We start from the raw sequence: 20,213 nt of genomic DNA on the forward strand, positions 1-20,213 counted from the left end.
ACATACATGAGAATGTTGACAATTATCACAACACTGGTCTTGTCAACAATGACAGCTTTCTATAGATAGTATATACTAAAACAAAAGAAATAAAAAATGATGTTATACCAATGTTAACAAGATCCAATAAATTCATTTTTTTCCACCATGGATCACATACCAACTGAGAATTTCTTAAATGGACTTGTCCTGCTTTAAATATGGGACTAAATTATAAGGGTTTTCATTTAAACAAAAATATATAAAAGTCAAGCTACCAACAGCATAGAAGTTGGTGTGACTGCCTGCATGTTCAGGTTGGCTTGGCTCTATACTGGTGAAAAAGTCTAATCAAGAACAAGGGTTAATGGAACATTGATCAATTTACCAAAATGGCTTAACTGATGTATAACTAGCAAACAAAGTAAAATTAAAAAAATAATATTTTGTTCCTATGGCATTATGTGATTTTTCAATCAAAATATAAGAGAAACAAAGTGAAAGGTGGTAAAAAGATAATGGTAGCTCAGTTCATCAGCATTAAATGAACAATCACATAAATATTAGAAATAACATATGGCAACATTCACTGAATATCACAAACCATTTTCAGTGAATAGCACAGCCATATGCCAAAATAATATCACATGCCATGTGAATATCACAACATGTCCAGTGAATACCACATTAGCATGCTCAGTGAATATCACAGCAATGTGCCATATGAATATCACAACATGTCCAGTGAATATCACATTAGCATGTCCAGTGAATATCACAGCAACATGCCATATGAATATCACAACATGTCCAGTGAATATCACATTAGCATGTCTAGTGAATATCACAGCAACATGAAACTAGTGAATATACATGTATGTACACACAATCTAGATGCATTGTGTTTAAATACATGTAAACAAGCAAAATGAATTGTATCACATGAGCATGTGTAACTATGTTATCATTATTCAAGTCACGATTTCTGTATAAGGCAGAGCAAACATGTACCAGTGTTCACCTGAGGATTGACCTGAATATTTCAATAAATAATTATGAGTGGTAAAACTTTTTAAGGCAAAATAATTGAGCAAACATCTATGTTTTATTATTGTTAAAAAAACACTTACAGTAAACAAAGAAAAATATGCTTAAATAACCACTTTTAAATTCAAAAAATGCAAAGCTTTCTGTCAAATAAAATTGTCTCTATATGGCTTAAATTCATTCAATATTTTTCTTTACTTAATATAATCTTGTCAAATATAAGAAACAATTTTGCTATAAAAAAAAACCCAATGGTTTGCCAGTAGTCCATCATACTTTCACATAAAATTAACGAAAACATGAAAATATTAATGACTGGAAAAAAGGATAAGTAACTAACACTACAATTGTTTGGCCTAAAAGAAATTATTTGTGGTTTTATGATCTAATTGTAAAGTTATCAATAATAATAATAACAACCATTAATACATGTAATGTAACAAGGAAATAATTCACTCATCACTCAAAATAAGTATTACAATGTAACAAAACAAATCGCCCAGTTAATACACATGTATAAATATACTGGTTAAAATTTTGATTTCCTATTTTGAATTAAGACATATATTAAAATATAGCAGTTACTCAAACTTCCTGTTATATTTTCCATTACATGTAGTTATGTTTTAAGTCTTTAAAAAGATTTAAAAATCTTAAGTTAAATTTTTTTTTTAAAAATCTTCAAACAAATTTTGGTAGATTTCTTTATATTTACAAAACATGCCTTAATTTATCCAAAGATCCTGTAACTCAATTTTTTATGGTTTTATATAATAAATATAATGCTTAAATGGAGATTTATCAATATTGTAAGTTCCAAAAAGTATTACTTGTAAAGATATTACCGAATTTACATTTCATATTAAAAAAGGGAGGTAATTAAAAATTTATTTTCTATAAAGTCTAAGTCAAATTTTTCAATAAGAAATGTATGCATATATTTTAATGATTACATAATTATAATGAGCGCAAATATTTGCAGTACATATTGTTTGTAAAACATAATTATATACTTATATAAGATTTAACTTAAGTATGGTAACAACCTTAATTACAAAAAACAGGATCTTTAACTAAAACACTGTTGTACTTTTGAACAACCAAAGCCCTTTTCTTACTTTTTCACTAATTTAGTGATGTAAAATTATCATGTTACCTATAACCCCATTAATTTAATTGCAATAAAGAAGACTTGGGGAAACTTGATAAAAATGTACGAGAATATACATGAATAACATTGATCTACTTAAGCATGCAGTAAACTGTAATTTTGTATGCTTGTTTTTTTTCCTCATTAGATTTATAAAATTGTCAGCAACAACAAATTACACCAATATTATATAACATTATGAAAAAAAAAAAACACTAAAAATTTCATACAAGATATCACAGACATTAATGTGAAGTAATAGAGGATCACATGTGCTTTTTGTGGACGGGGAAAAACAACAACAACAAGTAACAAATTTCTACAATTTATAAATAAAAACTCTAAAAATCTCAAATTCTAATTCTAAAATCTTAAATAATCTACTAAAAATAAATAGATAAAGTAAAAATTTCTAAATCAAATAAATAAAAAACATGGAATAAATTACTTTTAGGTGAAAAAATGTCAACTGCTTTGGCACTGATTCCATGTAAAAAAATAGCCCAAATACTTTCAGAACCAAAAGCATATAAATCAATGATTTTAAACTTCTATATCATTCAACAAATTAATATTGAATATTAAATGTCAATGTGTGAATAAGACAAATCTATGCATATATAGAATGTTTCCTTTTTCTAAAATATAGAATGTTTCCTTTTTCTAAAATCTAATCAAGCAAATGTAACTATTAAACCCCATTAGAAAATCTGCTTCAAATAATCAAAATGTAAGAAATATATATTTGCAGTCTTAAAAAACACAAAAGGAGAACAGGTGTTTGATAAAGCCATAAATAAGCTGTCAATTACCTTTAACATCAAACAACAATGTTATCTGTCAAGTCAGATCAAAAACTACAAGATGTATGACCTCATTCCTGTCCTTCATGTATAACAATATCTGTCAATCATCACTTATAGTCATCATAAACAAATATTTCTAACTTCAAATCATATAACACTTCAATCTAGAACTTATTAAATCAAGGCTTCATATCAGTTAAAATATGTTTAGTTGGTTTAAACTAATTTATTTTAGTTTGATTGTGGTAGAAGCTATAAGCTTATTGAAACACTCTCAAATATGTTCCTGGAACCAACCAGTACTAAGCAATGAGTGTAAAGTTTCTTGCTCACAGAAACAACAGCTTGCCCCTGACAGGTTTGAACCCATTGGACCAACGATCCTTAAATTTTTAGTCCAACACGTTAACTTCTCCGCCAAACGGCCACTCAGTTAAAGTAGGTTTGAAACATGAGCCAAATGTTGAAACTTGTAAAATAAACTTGTTAAATTAGCTTTTTTCCCAGCATAATTGTGAACTTAGAAGGAAACTGGAACTGTTCCTTTAATCTATACAGAATTATTATAAAATGGTCTTGGCATGAGGTTATATAGTTTAATCACTGTAAATATATAACAGCTCTTCAAAATTTCAATTTATAATATACCAACATTATATGTAAACAAATATATAGCCTACAGACAAAAAAAATAGATATACAATAAAATTTAAAAAGAGCACATTATAAAATGAAGAACTGGACGGAATTTGATAAGTTATCACTCAAGATATATCACCTAAACATTCAAGCAATTTTATCAATATCAAAGATAAAACATAACTTAATAAAATATTATACCAATTTTTTTGTACTGTACAGTTACTGTATTTCACAGCTGTTCTCTACACATACAATCCATGTTGTTCATAGAATCATTCCCATTCTCTTTGAAAAAATAAGAAAACACAAGTAATGGCTGGAATGGTATATTGCTGCCTGTAAAGTTGGTTGCTATGGTTACCCCTAAAGGTCAAGGTCAGCACCAGAGGTGAGTTGGTTTGAGTTGAAGGCTTTCTGTATAACACTGCTGTACATTGATAACATCATCACTGTAAAATAACAAATATAATTATTAACAAATGTTTCTGTTCAACTTATTTTGCATTTTATATTAATATTAATATTGAACACTTTTATACCGTACATGTATAAAAGTGTTTCAAGGAAAATCATGTCAGTAAAAACCTCATCAAAGTCACCCAGCAATGTAAATCTAGTGAATATCATCTTTTTAAAATATTTTATATGATCTGATACAGCAATTGCCTAGCCATACTGTACAAGATCTTATTTTAACATGTTTTTTTGCATACTTAATTCATGATAAACCATTTAGACATGTCTCTCATGTTGTATTATTTTGTAACAGCTAAATCACAAGTTGTTCTTCATTGGGAAAAATATTCACACATTTTAATAATGTATGACAACAAAATTTCTGTGCATTTGAATTAAATGACTAAGCACCAGTAGAAATAACTACTTTAACATAATCACATTTGGCACAAACACAGCTTTATTATAAAAAAATTCAGCTCTGGTGAAATAAAAACATTTTTTTTTAAATATGCATTTATATAAAACAAAGGAGCAAGATAGATGTGTTTAACTCTTTTTTTAGCAACTTTTTAAGCGAAACATTTTAAATACTAAGATCTTAGAATAAATGACAATGATCACATAATTAAATCTATCAAGATTAAATTTTGTATGAGAATAACTGTTAACAAATTAAACACAGAAAGAAAGTAAATTGTTAGTTTTTAAAATATTCAAGTTAAATTTCTAATGCTATTAACATTTATTAATTGAATTATTAAATACAATAAAGTACAATAAAGCTGCTGATGGGCCTAATTTCTTGATGTTGGATCTTACAGTGAGGTCATAATTTTTTGTGTGATTCTATGCCAGATTCAAGTAAAAAGCATTTACACATTTTTGGGTAATTCCGCACAATTTAAAATAATTATTACAGAAAAAAAGAAATGAGCCAATGACATGAAATTTGCACACAAGTTATGTACCTAAATCTTTAAATTATTCTAAGCATCAGTTGCCAAAATTACTGATTTATGTTGCAAATATACAGCTGGGTTTCATCAAACATGAACAGTGTTTCATATAAGATTGACATGTCAGTTGCTTAACTTTTGTAAGTGAATTAATTTAACAAAAAACATTTTCACATAAGTCCTTTTCCACAATTTCAGCACAATAACTAGGGATGCACTGCATGAACATAATTTATTTTTTTCAAAAGTCATCAACAAATGATGTAGCTTTAATCTGAAAAAGGAAAACCACAGAGCTCTAAATTCATTATTAGTGGGCTTAACAAAACTTTATTGTGTGAACACTGGTAATTCATCAAGAATTTTATTTTGTCTGACATGTAAACAAGGAAATTAAAAAAAAATACTTTTATGAAATCAAAATTTACTTAATGACCTGAATGTGCCAATACCAAATGTTTGTTTGTCACAATGAAAATGCTGACAATGATAAACCATTACCAACAGTAAAGTGCCAGGCTAGACTGCACATCTGCTGACAATGATAAACCATTACCAACAGTAAAGTGCCAGGCTAGACTGCACATCTGCTGACAATGATAAACCATTACCAACAGTAAAGTGCCAGGCTAGACTGCACATCTGCTGACAATGATAAACCATTACCAACAGTAAAGTGCCAGGCTAGCCTGCACATCTGCTGACAATGATAAACCATTACCAACAGTAAAGTGCCTGGCTAGCTTGCACATCTGCTGACAATTATAAACCATTACCAACAGTAAAGTGCCAGGCTATGCTGACAATGATAAACCATTACCAACAGTAAAGTGCCAGGCTAGCCTGCACATCTGCTGACAATGATAAACCATTACCAACAGTAAAGTGCCAGGCTAGCCTGCACATCTGCTGACAATGATAAACCATTACCAACAGTAAAGTGCCAGGCTAGACTGCACATCTGCTGACAATTATAAACCATTACCAACAGTAAAATGCCAGGCTAAACTGCACATCTGCTGACAATGCTAAACTGATAAACCATTACCAACAGTAAAGTGCCAGGCTAGTCTGCACATCTGCTGACAATGATAAACCATTACCAACAGTAAAGTGCCAGGCTAGACTGCACATCTGCTGACAGTAAAGTGCCAGGCTAGACTGCACATCTGCTGACAATGATAAACCATTACCAACAGTAAAGTGCCAGGCTAGACTGCACATCTGCTGACAGTAAAGTGCCAGGCTAGACTGCACATCTGCTGACAATGATAAACCAATATCAACAGTAAAGAGCCAGGCTAGACTGCACTTCTGTACAGTCTGACTGTTCAATCTTCCAGCACAAGTTTTGTATCTTGTTCATGTAATCCCATAAAATTTAAATGGATTGCTCCAAATTCATATCACAAATTCCTCAAGTTAAGGGCTTTATTTATGTTATAAAATGTTTGAAATAAAGATATAATAACTTTTCTAATCATGTGTTTGTATGTAACTATTGTAATTGAAATGAACCAAATAAAAATGATTCAAATGAAACAAAACAGATTTTCATGATATGAGAGTTGCAATTTAAATTGTTGTTTATAGGGCCTTTAATGTATCAATATAATTTTATTAATATACATGTTCTTTTATCTTTTTATTAGATTGCCTGTATCATCAATTAACAGAAAACTAGAAGAGATTTAAAAACATTCAATTAATATAATTTAACTACTTTTAATCATATTTGTTATGGATCCCTTATTGACACCATTTCTACTTTCTACAGTAAATAGTACACATGTAAACATGCAGGAGCTTTGTCTAAAATTTACCATCTTGGTAATGCAGATCAATAGCCCCAAAGATAAATCAAATAAATGAATATTTTATAGAAAGACAATATTTTTGTGTAGTCAAAACATGCATTAAACAATACCTGCATATACATGATACCTGCATTATAAATAATAAATACATGGGAACAAGGAAGGACAACCTGTTTTCTGTAGCAATAGCTCCTATTATTAAACAACATGTTTATATTTCCATATTTATCTTCAAAATATTTCATGATTAACCATTCACAATTTGCCATTTATAGTTCTTATAGTAATACTAAAAAGCCCACATCATTTTACTGTTAGATTCTTGAAATCCCATTCACATCAATCAGGTAATATGACAGGTAACAACTTTCTGATTGTTTAGGTAGAGGAATCACCTAACTATCCCTAGGACTAAGTGACATCTGTTTATAAATAACTTCTATCAGTATGCTAGCATTTGACTACAGAAAACAGAAAGGCCATAGGAGCATATGTACCAGATTGTTAGTAAAAGAGGACATTTTACCTAAAGTTAAGACAAAACTAGAGGCTAGCTAGAGGCTAAAGGGATTCCAATAATATGTTGCCTGGTATATTTGTCGATCAATAGATCAGCATACCGTCTTTCCTCGTCAGATAATAAACCACTTTTCTTTCTGAAAAACAGAAATATAACCACAGTTACCAGCTAGATATATAAATATTATTTCTTATAAAAGCACAACTAACACTTTTATGTTATATCATTTATCCATTGATAGATCACTTCTCTTGACCTTTTATTTGAATAACAATAGATTCTACCACAAACACTTACATGTGCTCTTTTGTAAACAGATATGTTGTGGTAAAATTCTTCTTGTATCCACAAATCTGATAATAAGAATTAGTCAAATCAATCCAGTCATGAAGTAAGCTTTTGTTTCCAAAGTACTTAGCTTATCTATAAAAATGGTAAATTAACTAAAAGTTAGACAGAAATTCTTACTCAGCATGTGACCTAGTAGACGTTGGTGTCCTAGGTCGATTATAATCTCTGTTGTCATTGGCAACTGAAGACCTATATCTCAATGGCTGAGTTGGTGTACTGTATCCACTGTCTTTTGTTGTACTGCTTCTATATCCAGGGGAAGATGATCTGTTTCCAGGTGAATATGATCTTTGACCTACACTCCTTGGTGATAGTGACCTATTTCTGTTGTTAGGAGAATATGACCTATTCTGGGAATTGTCATTAGTGTATGACCTTGTTGGAGAATTATATGACCTTCTAGAAGGTTCCGGTGTATATGACCTTGTGGATGGTTTTCCTGGAGAGTAAGTTAGAGGTGACCGTACTGATGGTGAATATGACCTTGACTCAAAGGATCGTCTGCTTGGAGAGATGTTTTCTTTTATGGACATATTCTGTGCACTCTTTGTGTTTTTCAGTATACCTTTGGATGGACTTCTCCACCTATCACTCTCATCTCCAGTAGAGGAGAGTTCTTGAAGGAAGCGCTGTTGTGCTAATTGAGCAGGTGTCTGTTTTACTGCATGATCTAAAGCATCAATAAATTTCTTACTTTCCCATTCTTCTTCCACTTCAGATTTCCTATGACTAGTATCTTTCTGTAAAGATAAGCTCTCCTGTTCATAAATACTTTCTTTTTCTGTGTAACCATTTTGATTACTTCGAGGAACAAAGTCTTTATCCATATATGGACTATACAATAATTTACGTTTGGCTTGAGGACCATCCCCTTGGTTATCATCAAGGTCATAGGTCAGCCTTGTTTTAGGTTTCAACAATTCTGCTATTTCTGGATCATTCAGATCAACCTGAGATGAAGATGTATCCTGTGCCCCGAATTTCTGCACATATGACCTTGTTCTCCTGTGAGGATAAATCTCATGGCCATCTGGTGACAGATCTTCATAGCTGAATGAACAAGGAGTTGGTGTTTGTGACCTTGATCCTGGGTTGTAAGTTGTGTAGCTATGGTCTGTCATCCTCACTGGACTTGAAGACCTTACGGGTGTTATTGGTCTTGAGAAAACAGGTGATACACTTCTTGGCTGAAAAAATCTATTTGGTGACCTTGACCTGTCTCTTTCAGCTAAATGATCTTTTTCTGCATCCTCGTATAGGCCTTTCTCTGAGTAGTTGTTAATGATAGAAGAGATATTGTTGTTTTTGCTTTGATCTTTCATTTTCTTTATCTCAGCCATCATCTCGTTTCTCTCTGTTCTAGCATCTTCTAAACATGATTTCAGATCTTTTATAGTCTGCTGAGCTTTGTCATTGTATATCTTCAACTCATTGAAATCCTGTAATGTACAAACATTATTTACAATAAATGTATATCTAATTAAGACAAACTGACATTAGTAACTGATGTTTCATTTAACATGCATCTTTCTGCACATTACAATTAATTTAAAACATGAACAAAAGACAATGGTCTGTTTATAAAAGAAGATACAATATCTGTAAGTTTGTGACACACTGACCAGAAAAAACAACACTTTTTATATCTTTTGTACGGCAAGTAGATAGAACACAAGAACAAGAAAAAAAAAAGATTATAAATAATGTTATCATGGTATAAGATGTGTTAGTGATACTTCAATGTTGACAGAAAAATGTGTTGAAAAGCCTGTATGAAAAAGAATGCAAAAAGATTGATCTAAACGAAAACTACTTCATCTTTTTCCCTTTGTTCTATGTGCAATAAAAATCCATCAACAATAGTAACTTTTTCACCAAACTAGAAAATTGAAATGCTTGATAAATCATTAGAAATTACATAATTATTTATTGTGTAGCACAAACAAAAGAACACTGCTGCAAATTTTAAGATCTAGGAAGATTTTTAAGAGAGTGAACATAGTGCACAAATTTACATTCCATCTTATCTTTATCTACACTAAGGTGCAGTGTAAGTAAATAGTTTGTATAAGGTACCTGAATACAGCATGAAGATATCTAAAAATATACAAATGCCTTCATCTTACTTTAATTCCTTATTTTAATTTCAAAATAACAAAACTATTCTCAGGATAAATGCTTACTTTCTTGTAAACACATAAATCCATTTTAAATATTGGTACTCGCATCTTGTATTTTCTAACAGTCCAGTTATAAGCTGAAGTATCAAAGTACATACAGACAGAACTTTCTGTATGTATTACTATATTCATACATGAATAATACATTATTTATTAATTTCATCATGTAAAAAATATGTATGTTGGCTTAATTGGTTGAAGTCCCTTGATGCATTATTTCAACCAACTGAGTAGAACCATCTCCCATAAGCACCCTGAATGGCTTCCACACAGGCAACAATCCTAACTCCATGGTACATGGTTGAAAGATAGCAACCTTAACTAATTGCCTACAGATGCCCAAATATAATCTATCCTTCACTTAGCTTTAGCCTGCTTATAAGCCTTTGCCATTGGTGTAAAGCCAGGCCAGCCTACAAACTTGTTCAGTCTGACCAGGCTCTATACTATTGGCAGCTTATTTGAAGTATTTTGATAATGAAATCCCTTAGACTTTGATTGCAATTTTCCAAATCTAAAGCTGAGAAAACACATTGCACAAATTCAAAGGATTTTATAAGGGTTCAACTACCTCCTTCAATTTGATGTTTTCTCTCTGGAACTCAGAAATTTTCTTTCTCAGCTTGTCATTTTCTTCTTCAAGTTGGCTCATCTGGTTCTTGTCTAAATTCACAATGCCTAAAAATAGAAATCACTTACACTTAACAGATATTTTTCATTATAAAAATGTGAAAAATAGAAATTATCCCGGTTTAAAAACATAAAAGTATGTCAAATTACAGGTAACTTGTGTTGGATGGAGCAAACCCTCACTCTGAATGCTAAATATATTGTGATAATGTAAATAGAATAATAGATCTATCAATTTATTCAAAACCCTATGAAAATACTTGAATCCTGGAAAAATAAATTGGTTTTAAAATTTCAAATAGGAATAACTTGTACAGTTGATTAGTCTACAATAGAGTATAAAATAAGCCCCAAGAGAATACAAATAAAATAAAGAGTATCCTAGCAATATAATCATTCCTTCACATAATACTGAACTACCAGTGTATATCATACAACCACAAGGCCTTCCCTGCCTCCTATTAAAAATGTAAGAAATTCAAGATTTAAAGTGATACAATATGAATTCATATATTTTCTTTAGCTTCAGTTTTACCAGTCATTTTCCATCTCCGGTTCTCATAATCCACATAATCATAATAGATTTTCCTTTGTATAGCATTCCATTCTTTTGGGTTTGTGTAACTACCTATTCTACTAGTGTTTGTCTCACTGTATCTTTTTAATTTCCGATCAATTGAATCAGATTTAACACTTCTTGTTATAGGGTCCTCAAAACTGACCTTACTTTTGTAGGTAGAAGCCAACCCAGACTGACTACTGTTTGCACTGTATGGGTGCTCACCAGTCATACTTATTTTATTTGTTCTGATATGGGAAGTTTCTACTTTTGACATTGTTTCAAAGTTATTTAAACTCTCTCTTTCTGAAGATTGACTCATCACATCTTCAACAAAACTTGAGTATTTCAGTTCACTTCCCGAGCTGGATGAGGTCTGTGATAAATGACGACCCCTTTCACAATACCTATCCAAATTATCATTAGAAAAGTTACTTAATTCACTCAATGATCCTTTATTCCAATCTGAACGTGCAAAATCAAACTGATTACGACTTGTATGACTTGAATCTCTATTCTTAAACTCAAAATTGGATGTCCAAGTTTTTCCTGTCTTGTTATTCCTATTAGAATTGTTTAAAGGTTGGCTTGATTTTAGCGAGGATGACCAGTCTGGACTGTGGATGGATCTGCTGTCTAATAGCTTATACATCTCATTATTTGATTTGAAACTATTCTGATACAAATAACTTTCTCTTGCACTTGTAAACATTGTTTAAACACTTTACACCTGGTGCCAAACACTTGACAATCACGTTCAAACACTTCATTTAAATTCCTTTACAAATTAAGCTTTGTCTAATTGGGAGTTTCATTATACATGGTAAATCTTAACAAAAATAATGAGACCAATATTGTGTCTGTACACAGGCAAGTTAACACTTGTATTCAAACCCTTTATCAATCATATATTGTTCATTTAATAAAATATCATTAAATACAGGCATAACAAATAAAACTTAAAACTTTAAATAATGTACAGAGATTTCAAGGGCGATACTCGAATATAGCAAATATTCTTAACTACCAGATTTCTATACAGATCTTTATGGTTATTGTCTTTCAGTATTGTAAGCATATAATTATAAGATATGTAATCAAGATTTTGTTGATGAGGTATTTTTTCCTCCTTTAAATCACACCTAGTTTACATAATCAACCAACAAATTTAAGAATTACCTTGAAGAAATACATAATCATGCGGGTCAAAAAAATCCATTTTTTTCCACAAGTCTCTAACAATTTATTCAAGCTATAAACAATAAAATAGTCAATCAATATTGGGCACATAAAACAGTACCAGTGTATGATTACATTTATGAATATTTCATTATTCTATCTGACAGTGTTAAAACAATTGGCACAAAAATGTTACTATTTCATTTCACAGACTTAATCTTTTGTCAGAATTTTTTCTTTTTTTGGCAGGTTTTCTACAAGATATGATGTTAGATTAGGGGCAGCATATATATGACCATGTGATCAGTGCAGAACAAGATCTGCCATCATAACTGTGCTGTCTGCTGCACTGTTTGCTAGCCAGTCAGAACATCCAATCATGTATCAAGAAATTATCTATAAAATATAAGATATGTTTTGTGAACAAATCTTTTTTAGATCATTGGTGAAGTTCTTTGATTCGCTATATGGTGCCATGTCATGATGCACAAAATGAACAAAGACCTTTGAAAAAAGCTGTAATAGTTTCCTTTGCCTATTTTAACAATCACCTCAATTTTGCAGATGTCACAATATTTAATGTTGACAAAAACAAAATACATTTAACATAATCTTTATGTACAATTGAACAAATATTTAGCTAGAAAATCCTTGAAATAAATGAAAATGTTAAGATTTGCTTCCTTACACAAGATCCAACAATTATCTAAATATGATTTAATTATTAAACCAGGCACTAATTTAATGAGCAACATTACATTCTGCAAACAATCAGTGTTTTTATATGTATTGTCTGTTTCCTCACATTTTAAATCATCAAATGCTGTTTACTTGTAACATACAGGTGTAAGCCTCTTTGCTTTACACCACAAGTCATTTAGAACCCTGCCCTTCTACACCCAAAACTACAAAAATTGTGGGGTCTTTTACTCTGGAAGCAGCAAAGTTCAGCAAATTCTTGCTAGAAGGAAATTACAGATGAAAATCTGACCATATATAGTACTAGTACAAAAAGTAAATTATCATCACCTTAGTGCAGTAAATGGTTAACTTCTATTGTAGTTAATAGGAGTATCCTGTTACTGCACTAAGGTGACCATATATTCATATTTACTATAATTATCATATACATGAATATCACTGATGGAAATTTCCTTAAGTAATTTAAAACAAACAAAAATTATTTAAACAACAAGTTGGTATCTTGTACTAGAATGATCAATTAGATTGTTTTGCCTAAAATACTGACTCATAGCCCAATCACAAGTTATCAAATACATATTGGACGTTTCATTTCACAAATGACACAACTTTACAAGCTGTTTGTACGCAATATTCATTAATTTGAAAATGGGACAAAGTTTATCAATCAGAATACATGACAAATGTTTGGTTTGAATTTCTTTGTGTCATTATTTCTGCATGTAAAACTGATAGAAAAATGTGTAATTGAAATAGATATCATCAATGATAATTAATCTAGGTGTGTAAATTACAAACTGATTATCCTATCCATTACTTTAATGTAGAAAAACAATGATACATTACAATGTAAAATCAGACTGCTCTTATAATGTACATTAGCAATGTATATATTGTTAACTATTTACCTTCGATAGCTACAGGTATAGAACTAGATCAGTCTGATCTGACAAGACTATATAATACTAGTAACTCAACTTTTGTATTTTGATACTGAAATCCTTTCAACATTGAATGGAATGTTCTGGATTCAAAGCATGGAAAGCTCATTACACAAATTAAGCAGGTTCAGGCTTAACATTTGTTAACATAAGTGCCTACAAAAATCCAGTCTAACCAAATGCATGTTTAGCCTACAAGACCCCCTCCCCCGTATATCATCTCTTTGATTCCTAATGAACATAATTAATTTCATTATATGGAAAAATATATTTGTCCACTTATGATGCACATTTTTTACTTTTTATTAATTTATGTTGTACTTTTTTCATAAAATATGAGCTGTTTTTCATTCCAGTATGCTTTAGTTATTATTAAATGAAATGTAAAAAAGCATTAACCTTACCTTTAAGTGTTACAACAGATTCCTCTAGTTCTAGGGTTTTATCATCCTGGTTAGTTTTGGCACTGCGCAGGCTCTGTTCCATGTCTTTCAGTCGTGCTTCCTGTGCCTCACGATTCTGCTTCTCACGATCTAACTGAGAACGGAGCTCAGCATTCTCTGCCTGTGATTTTGAAATCTGTGCACGACAATCATTCAACACCTCTGTAGTTTTACCCATCTTTTCCTTTATATCAGAATTGGCATTTTTTAATTTTGCTTGTAATATATTTAGTTCTACTAATGAAGAAGCAAGTGCTTGTTTAAGTTCTAAATTGTCTTCGTCTGTAACAGCTTCACGTGAAATTAATTGCTTCCATCCCTCGTATTTGGCAGTGTCAGCATAATATTCATCCTCTGTCTGGCCATAGCCCCAGATTTCATCATTTACTTTCCTAATAGGGCTACTATATCCTAAACTGACAGGTTTTGAACCACTTGCTGGAGAGAATGTTAAGTTCCCATCAAGATCATCATTTATAGAGGTAGACAAATCTTGTAAACTTAAAACTCTAGCAGATGGTGAGATTGGGCGAATTCTCTCCCTTGATGACAGTCTCTCTGGTGTACGAGATCTGTACATATTGACAGGTGATCGTGCTGGGGAATGGCTTGGAGAGCGAGCAGGTGACCTAGAAGTTGATCTTCCTGGGCTATCATATCTTGGTGACCTTCCTGGACTATCATATCTGGGTGACCTTGACCTTAATTCTTCAATCATATCAGAAGACCTTACCCTTCTTGCAGGAGAATAACTTCCAAAATTGCCATCAGAATCAGAAAATCTAGCTCTGGCTCTTGAACTGATTTGAGCTGGACTTTTGTCCCTTTCTGGCAAGCCACTGGTAATCCTGGGACCCATTCCATAAGGACTTTGAGATCTTTGTTGGTTTTTCTGTTCCAGGACAGACATCTTTAACTTCATATTTTCAATTTCATTGGTTAAAAATTTAATCAACCTTTTATCGGCATCATCCCCATCAGTTCCATTCTGATATGGTGATGATCTGTGCTTGTCTGGACTATAGGAATTGCCTCTTGACCTTCCGCCTTCAGAAAACCTTCCAATATGATCTGTGGGAGATCTGCCTCTATTTCGTAGTATACCCTGTGGTGTACTGCTTCTAACTTCATCATCCATCCTCTCTTTTGGGGAAGTCTCCTGGGGTTGTATATTCTGATTGACCATGACATCAAGAATTCCTCTAGGCCGGCTGTGTCCTTCACTCCTTCTGTTCCTGTGTGGCTCTCTGGCCAACATTCTTCCTCTCTCCATTTCTTGTTTTCTATTACGATCCTCAAATAATTCTTTAGACTGGGCTTTCACTGCAGCTAATTGTGCTTCTAATTGTTCAATATTTTTATCCACTACATTTTGAAAATCTGGCTGATCAGATGGAGGGTTTTGAATTAATTGATCTTGCATATTAGCTTCAGTTCTAGCATGCCTTAATGCTTCTAATAATAATTCCATATCATGTTTTTTTCCTGGCATCACAAAAACTGGCACTCCATCATGAATTTCTCCATTCATCTGCATTGAATTAGGTAAATTAACACTAACACTAGTAGCTTTAGGTCTATCTTTTACTATGTCATCATCATCAGATTTTACTGGATCAATATCAGTATGATATTTAATTCTAGGTCCAGTTTCAGAAATGTCAGCTTCACTTGCACTACCTGTCATTACAGGTTCATCTTTATCTTCTCTTTTCTGTCTCTCTAATTCCTCTTTTTCCCGCCTTTTTCTCTCCTTCTCCTGCTCTTGTCTAGCCCTAGCCTCAGCCATTATACTGTTAGGACTTCTAGGTCTTTGAACTTTAATACTAATTTTTCTAGAAACAGTTTTATCTTTATCACCTTCTAATCTACCAGGACTGCTTATAGATCTATGAGATTCCTCACCATCTTTTACTCTTACAGGAATTCTACTACCATGTTTACCATTACTATTGTCTCTTTGCATGCCGTCTTCTAGAGGTGATATATGCCCCTCAACATGCTCACTTATTGTTTGTTTTATCACAGTTTCTGCTTCTGGGGGTAATTCTGGAGATTTTTGTCCATATATTTTTTCATGAAGTGATGACATCGGTGAACCAGATGACTGGGACATCCAATCAGAAGTCTCTGATCCCTCTGGCGACCGTTTCCGTGGTGGTGATTGCGTAGGGGAGGAATCTGGTGATACTGACTGAGGGGGTGTGGAGAATATCTGGGCTGGTTCTAGATCAGTCTCAGGACTAGGTGATTTGGCAGTTGATAACACTATGGCTGGTATTTCTTGAGATTTAGTACTAGATACACTCTCCTCTAAATTACACTTCTCTACAGGCTGAAAAATATGAAATATAAATAAATCAGATGAAATAAAAAAGAAAATGTTTGAAATAACAGTTTTTACTTTCTACACAAAGGTTATATATAAATTGTGGATGAAATAAGATTACATAAAATACCTTAAATACAAAATGATTCACAGATTGTTAAACAATGTGCAGTATTGTTTATTGCAAAATATTGTAACATTATATTAAAAACTGAAAGTTTTGTATTTACCTGAAATGATAATTCTCTGGGGGACTTCAAAGGCACATCTACAGAATCTCCAATCTTAAATAGAAAAACTTACTATAATAAATTTGACAAAATTAGCATTCAACAGCTTAACGAAAAAGTATAGCTTTTTTTTTTTTTTGAAAAATAAAAAATAAATTTGTAAAGAAAAGATCTTCTTGGTCTCTTGAAGTTTCTATCCTGAGAAAAATAAATAAAGAAGTTAAGAATAGATTCACAAGTCTCACAATGGTTGCTTTGTTTGCATTTAGCTTTGTTTGGATTAAGTAATTCAAACACATTTTAACCTGTGATAAATAATGATATAAAGGATACAAGTTTGCATGTGCCATTATGATGTCATAATATGACATAAGTTAACTGCATGTCATTATGTATATTACTACTACATGTATACTGTTCAATAGTATATCAATTTGTTTCTATGTGCATCTCAAAACTCAAATAAGAATATTTCATTGTTGTTTCCTTTATTTCACAATCTTAAAAATTTGTCTCTTATATAATATATATAAGATATGTATAAGGTAAAAAAACAGTGATGAATGTGTTAATATGTTAGATAATAATGATTACCTTTAATCTAAGAAGAGAAATATAGATCATCAAAGTGTGCTCATCAACAGTGCCTTCTGTTATATCTGTTGGACTGAAAAAATATGTGTAATCTGCTTTGATACTGATCAATTAAAACTTGAATTATTGAATTCAATGCAAGATAGTAAATTTGCTAATGGTGATGAATATTAAATCATACATGATAGTCTGGTTTGAATGGTAAGTGAATTTCCAGATACTACTGTTTAAACATAATAAACTTTGAGGAAAGCAATAAACTTTAAAAATGTCTGTAAAATTAAATGCTTATTCAATTACTTTGTTGCTGTTTTTTATATTTTTATTAAATTAATAAGAAATAATAATGTTGGTTATTCAATAAACCTTACAAAATGATAATAAAAAAAACAACAACAATAAAACAAAGGACAAAAATCTGTTTTGAATTTGAACTACATTTATTTTTCTATGCTGATCAAATGTCTATATCATTTAGATATAATATTCATGTATATAAAACCTTACAAGTGAACTTTACTATATATAAACTTTAAACTTATGTCAACACACTTGCTAAGATTCTTTAAACTCTTTGGTAAACCTCAATCACTGATTAACAAGAACATGTGTGTACACGTCCCTGATTTAAAAACCTATCATCTTCACAATCTTCCCATGATTAATTTCACTACCTAGGATATATGACTGGTATGCCCTCGTAGAATATAGAATTTGACACTGGGAAATGTTGGTTAAATAAATAGGCAAAAGTTATTTCACTTAAAGAGATGATGATAGATCTATATATATGAAACTTACTTAATAAGTGTATGTTTTATTCCATATTTATATTCTACAGCTAAAAGTTGTGCCTTCAAATTTTCTTCCCTCTCCTGAAAATAATAGATGAATTTCATTTAACACAGGCTTGATATGCTAGATCATACATCGTCACCTTAGTGCAATAATGAAATAAGTGCTTCTTAATTTAACAGCAGTTAGGCCGCTATTCCATTGGTACGCGATCCGTGACCCGCGTCCGTGATCCGTGTCCGGGACATGTCGGTGAGTATTATTCCATAGGTACGTTATTTTCTATATACTTTTAATTATAGTATAGCGAACAGAGGATAATTATTTGTAGAATATGATATAATTTCATTCTAATACCAAAACCAGTTGTAACATCAAAGAATTAGGTAAAAAGAAAAAGGAAAAACATTGAATACCAGTTAGGTTTTGGAATAACATCTCTTTAGCAACCGAAGACCAGATGTTGTTTTTTTTAATCTGTCATTGGTGCATCATAAACTTATGGGTTCTCCAACACTATTTTGGTGAGCTTTTTAGTATTTTCTTTCGAAATCGATGAAGTATTTAATTTCGTTCGAGGCATTTTGTCTTGAGGAGACCTGTCCATGACTGTCCGCGTCCGTAAAAAATCGCTCATCCTGCGAAACGTCGCGGATACCGTCGCGGAAGCGGATTGTAAACGGACAAAAGGAATAGACTCAACGTATTCTTTGATAAGCGAATCGGTAGCGGACGCGGATGACGGACGCGGACCACTGATCAGGTATAAATGGAATAGCGGCCTTATTCAGTGATTGCACTAAGGTGACGTGACATGTTTATTAATATTTTAGTTTTATTGTAAAACAATTTCTTGAAACTTTCTTTTCATCATGTTCTAGTCTGCTTTCTGGAACTAACCAGTACTGGTGTTATATGTTGAAATAATGCTGTGAACTGAATAGAATTTCAACCCAGTATCTCTGAGTTTAAAGACAGATGCCTTAACCACTAGGCCACAGCAATTCTTCCACTAGAAATGCACTTATTCTTTTACATCCTTCAATAATGCAAGACAATGCTATTATAACAATGCTGGGGAAAGAAAGCAGTGCATTAATACATGAAACTTGCAGTGATTGTTTGTTTGAGTTTGTTCGTGAGAGATAAAGTAAACATCTCTCAACACCACTAGCACCTGCTAATACTGTATTCAATTTCAAATTTAAAAGTATTCAGTCTTCAAAACAGAAAGTATTCCATTTTTATAATGCTGAACATTCAAGAGGCACTAGGAAAATATAACTAAAAATGTAAGTTGATAATCTAATGCTTGTAGCTAAGTTCCTTAACCAATGCTGATGACTTTAAATACCTTCTCTTTGAATCAATAAAATTAACTTCAAACAAATTTTCCAATGATGGTCAGTCATTCATTAAAAAATATTTTGCATTATTTCAACATGTATTAGCCAACAATGTAAACTAAAACCATAATAATATACTTACTATATCTTCATTTAGCTGTTTGTCTGAATTTTTAGCCAACAATTTCAAAAACCAATCTCCAGTGCATAAACTGAAAATAAAATCCAACTTTAATTTATATAAAGTTAAAAATACTTTACTATTCTCTGAAAAATTATCTTCCAAAATTATGATCACTTACAAAGTTTAATGATTTAACATCCACATTTTATTTTACTCCAAGTAAACAATGCTTTCCTTTAATCACTAACATAATTTCTAAAAAGCCTCTTAAGAATAACCTTTGATCTGCTGATTTGTATATTACAACGCTGTTTCCATTCTAATATATATATGTAAACATTTTCTGATATAAAAATCAAGTAGTCATTATGATAAATTTATTGTCCGTAAATCACTGATGTTATAAAAAAATCTGTTCTAATTTCTATTGCTCT

General features: G+C 31.6%; 1 protein-coding gene across 1 annotated transcript in view; it reads right to left on the minus strand.

Annotated features, from left to right (window-relative positions):
- LOC132749496 (uncharacterized) overlaps window positions 1-20,213 on the minus strand; it is a 55,905-nt gene that overhangs the window by 5,087 nt on the left and 30,605 nt on the right. Inside the window, exons 8-17 of the mRNA XM_060739261.1 lie at window positions 19,798-19,867; window positions 18,316-18,389; window positions 17,515-17,587; window positions 16,921-16,974; window positions 14,323-16,696; window positions 10,479-10,585; window positions 9,804-9,824; window positions 7,845-9,166; window positions 7,444-7,512; window positions 1,742-4,073 (exon numbers count right to left, since the gene is read on the minus strand). Coding sequence (XP_060595244.1) covers window positions 4,001-4,073; window positions 7,444-7,512; window positions 7,845-9,166; window positions 9,804-9,824; window positions 10,479-10,585; window positions 14,323-16,696; window positions 16,921-16,974; window positions 17,515-17,587; window positions 18,316-18,389; window positions 19,798-19,867 — 4,237 coding nt within the window. The 3' untranslated portion in view covers window positions 1,742-4,000. The remainder of the gene's footprint in view (window positions 1-1,741; window positions 4,074-7,443; window positions 7,513-7,844; window positions 9,167-9,803; window positions 9,825-10,478; window positions 10,586-14,322; window positions 16,697-16,920; window positions 16,975-17,514; window positions 17,588-18,315; window positions 18,390-19,797; window positions 19,868-20,213) is intronic.

Source organism: Ruditapes philippinarum, unplaced genomic scaffold, assembly GCF_026571515.1.
Source record: "Ruditapes philippinarum isolate M1 unplaced genomic scaffold, ASM2657151v2 ctg575_1_1_1_1, whole genome shotgun sequence".
Taxonomy (NCBI): Eukaryota; Metazoa; Mollusca; class Bivalvia; order Venerida; family Veneridae; genus Ruditapes; species Ruditapes philippinarum.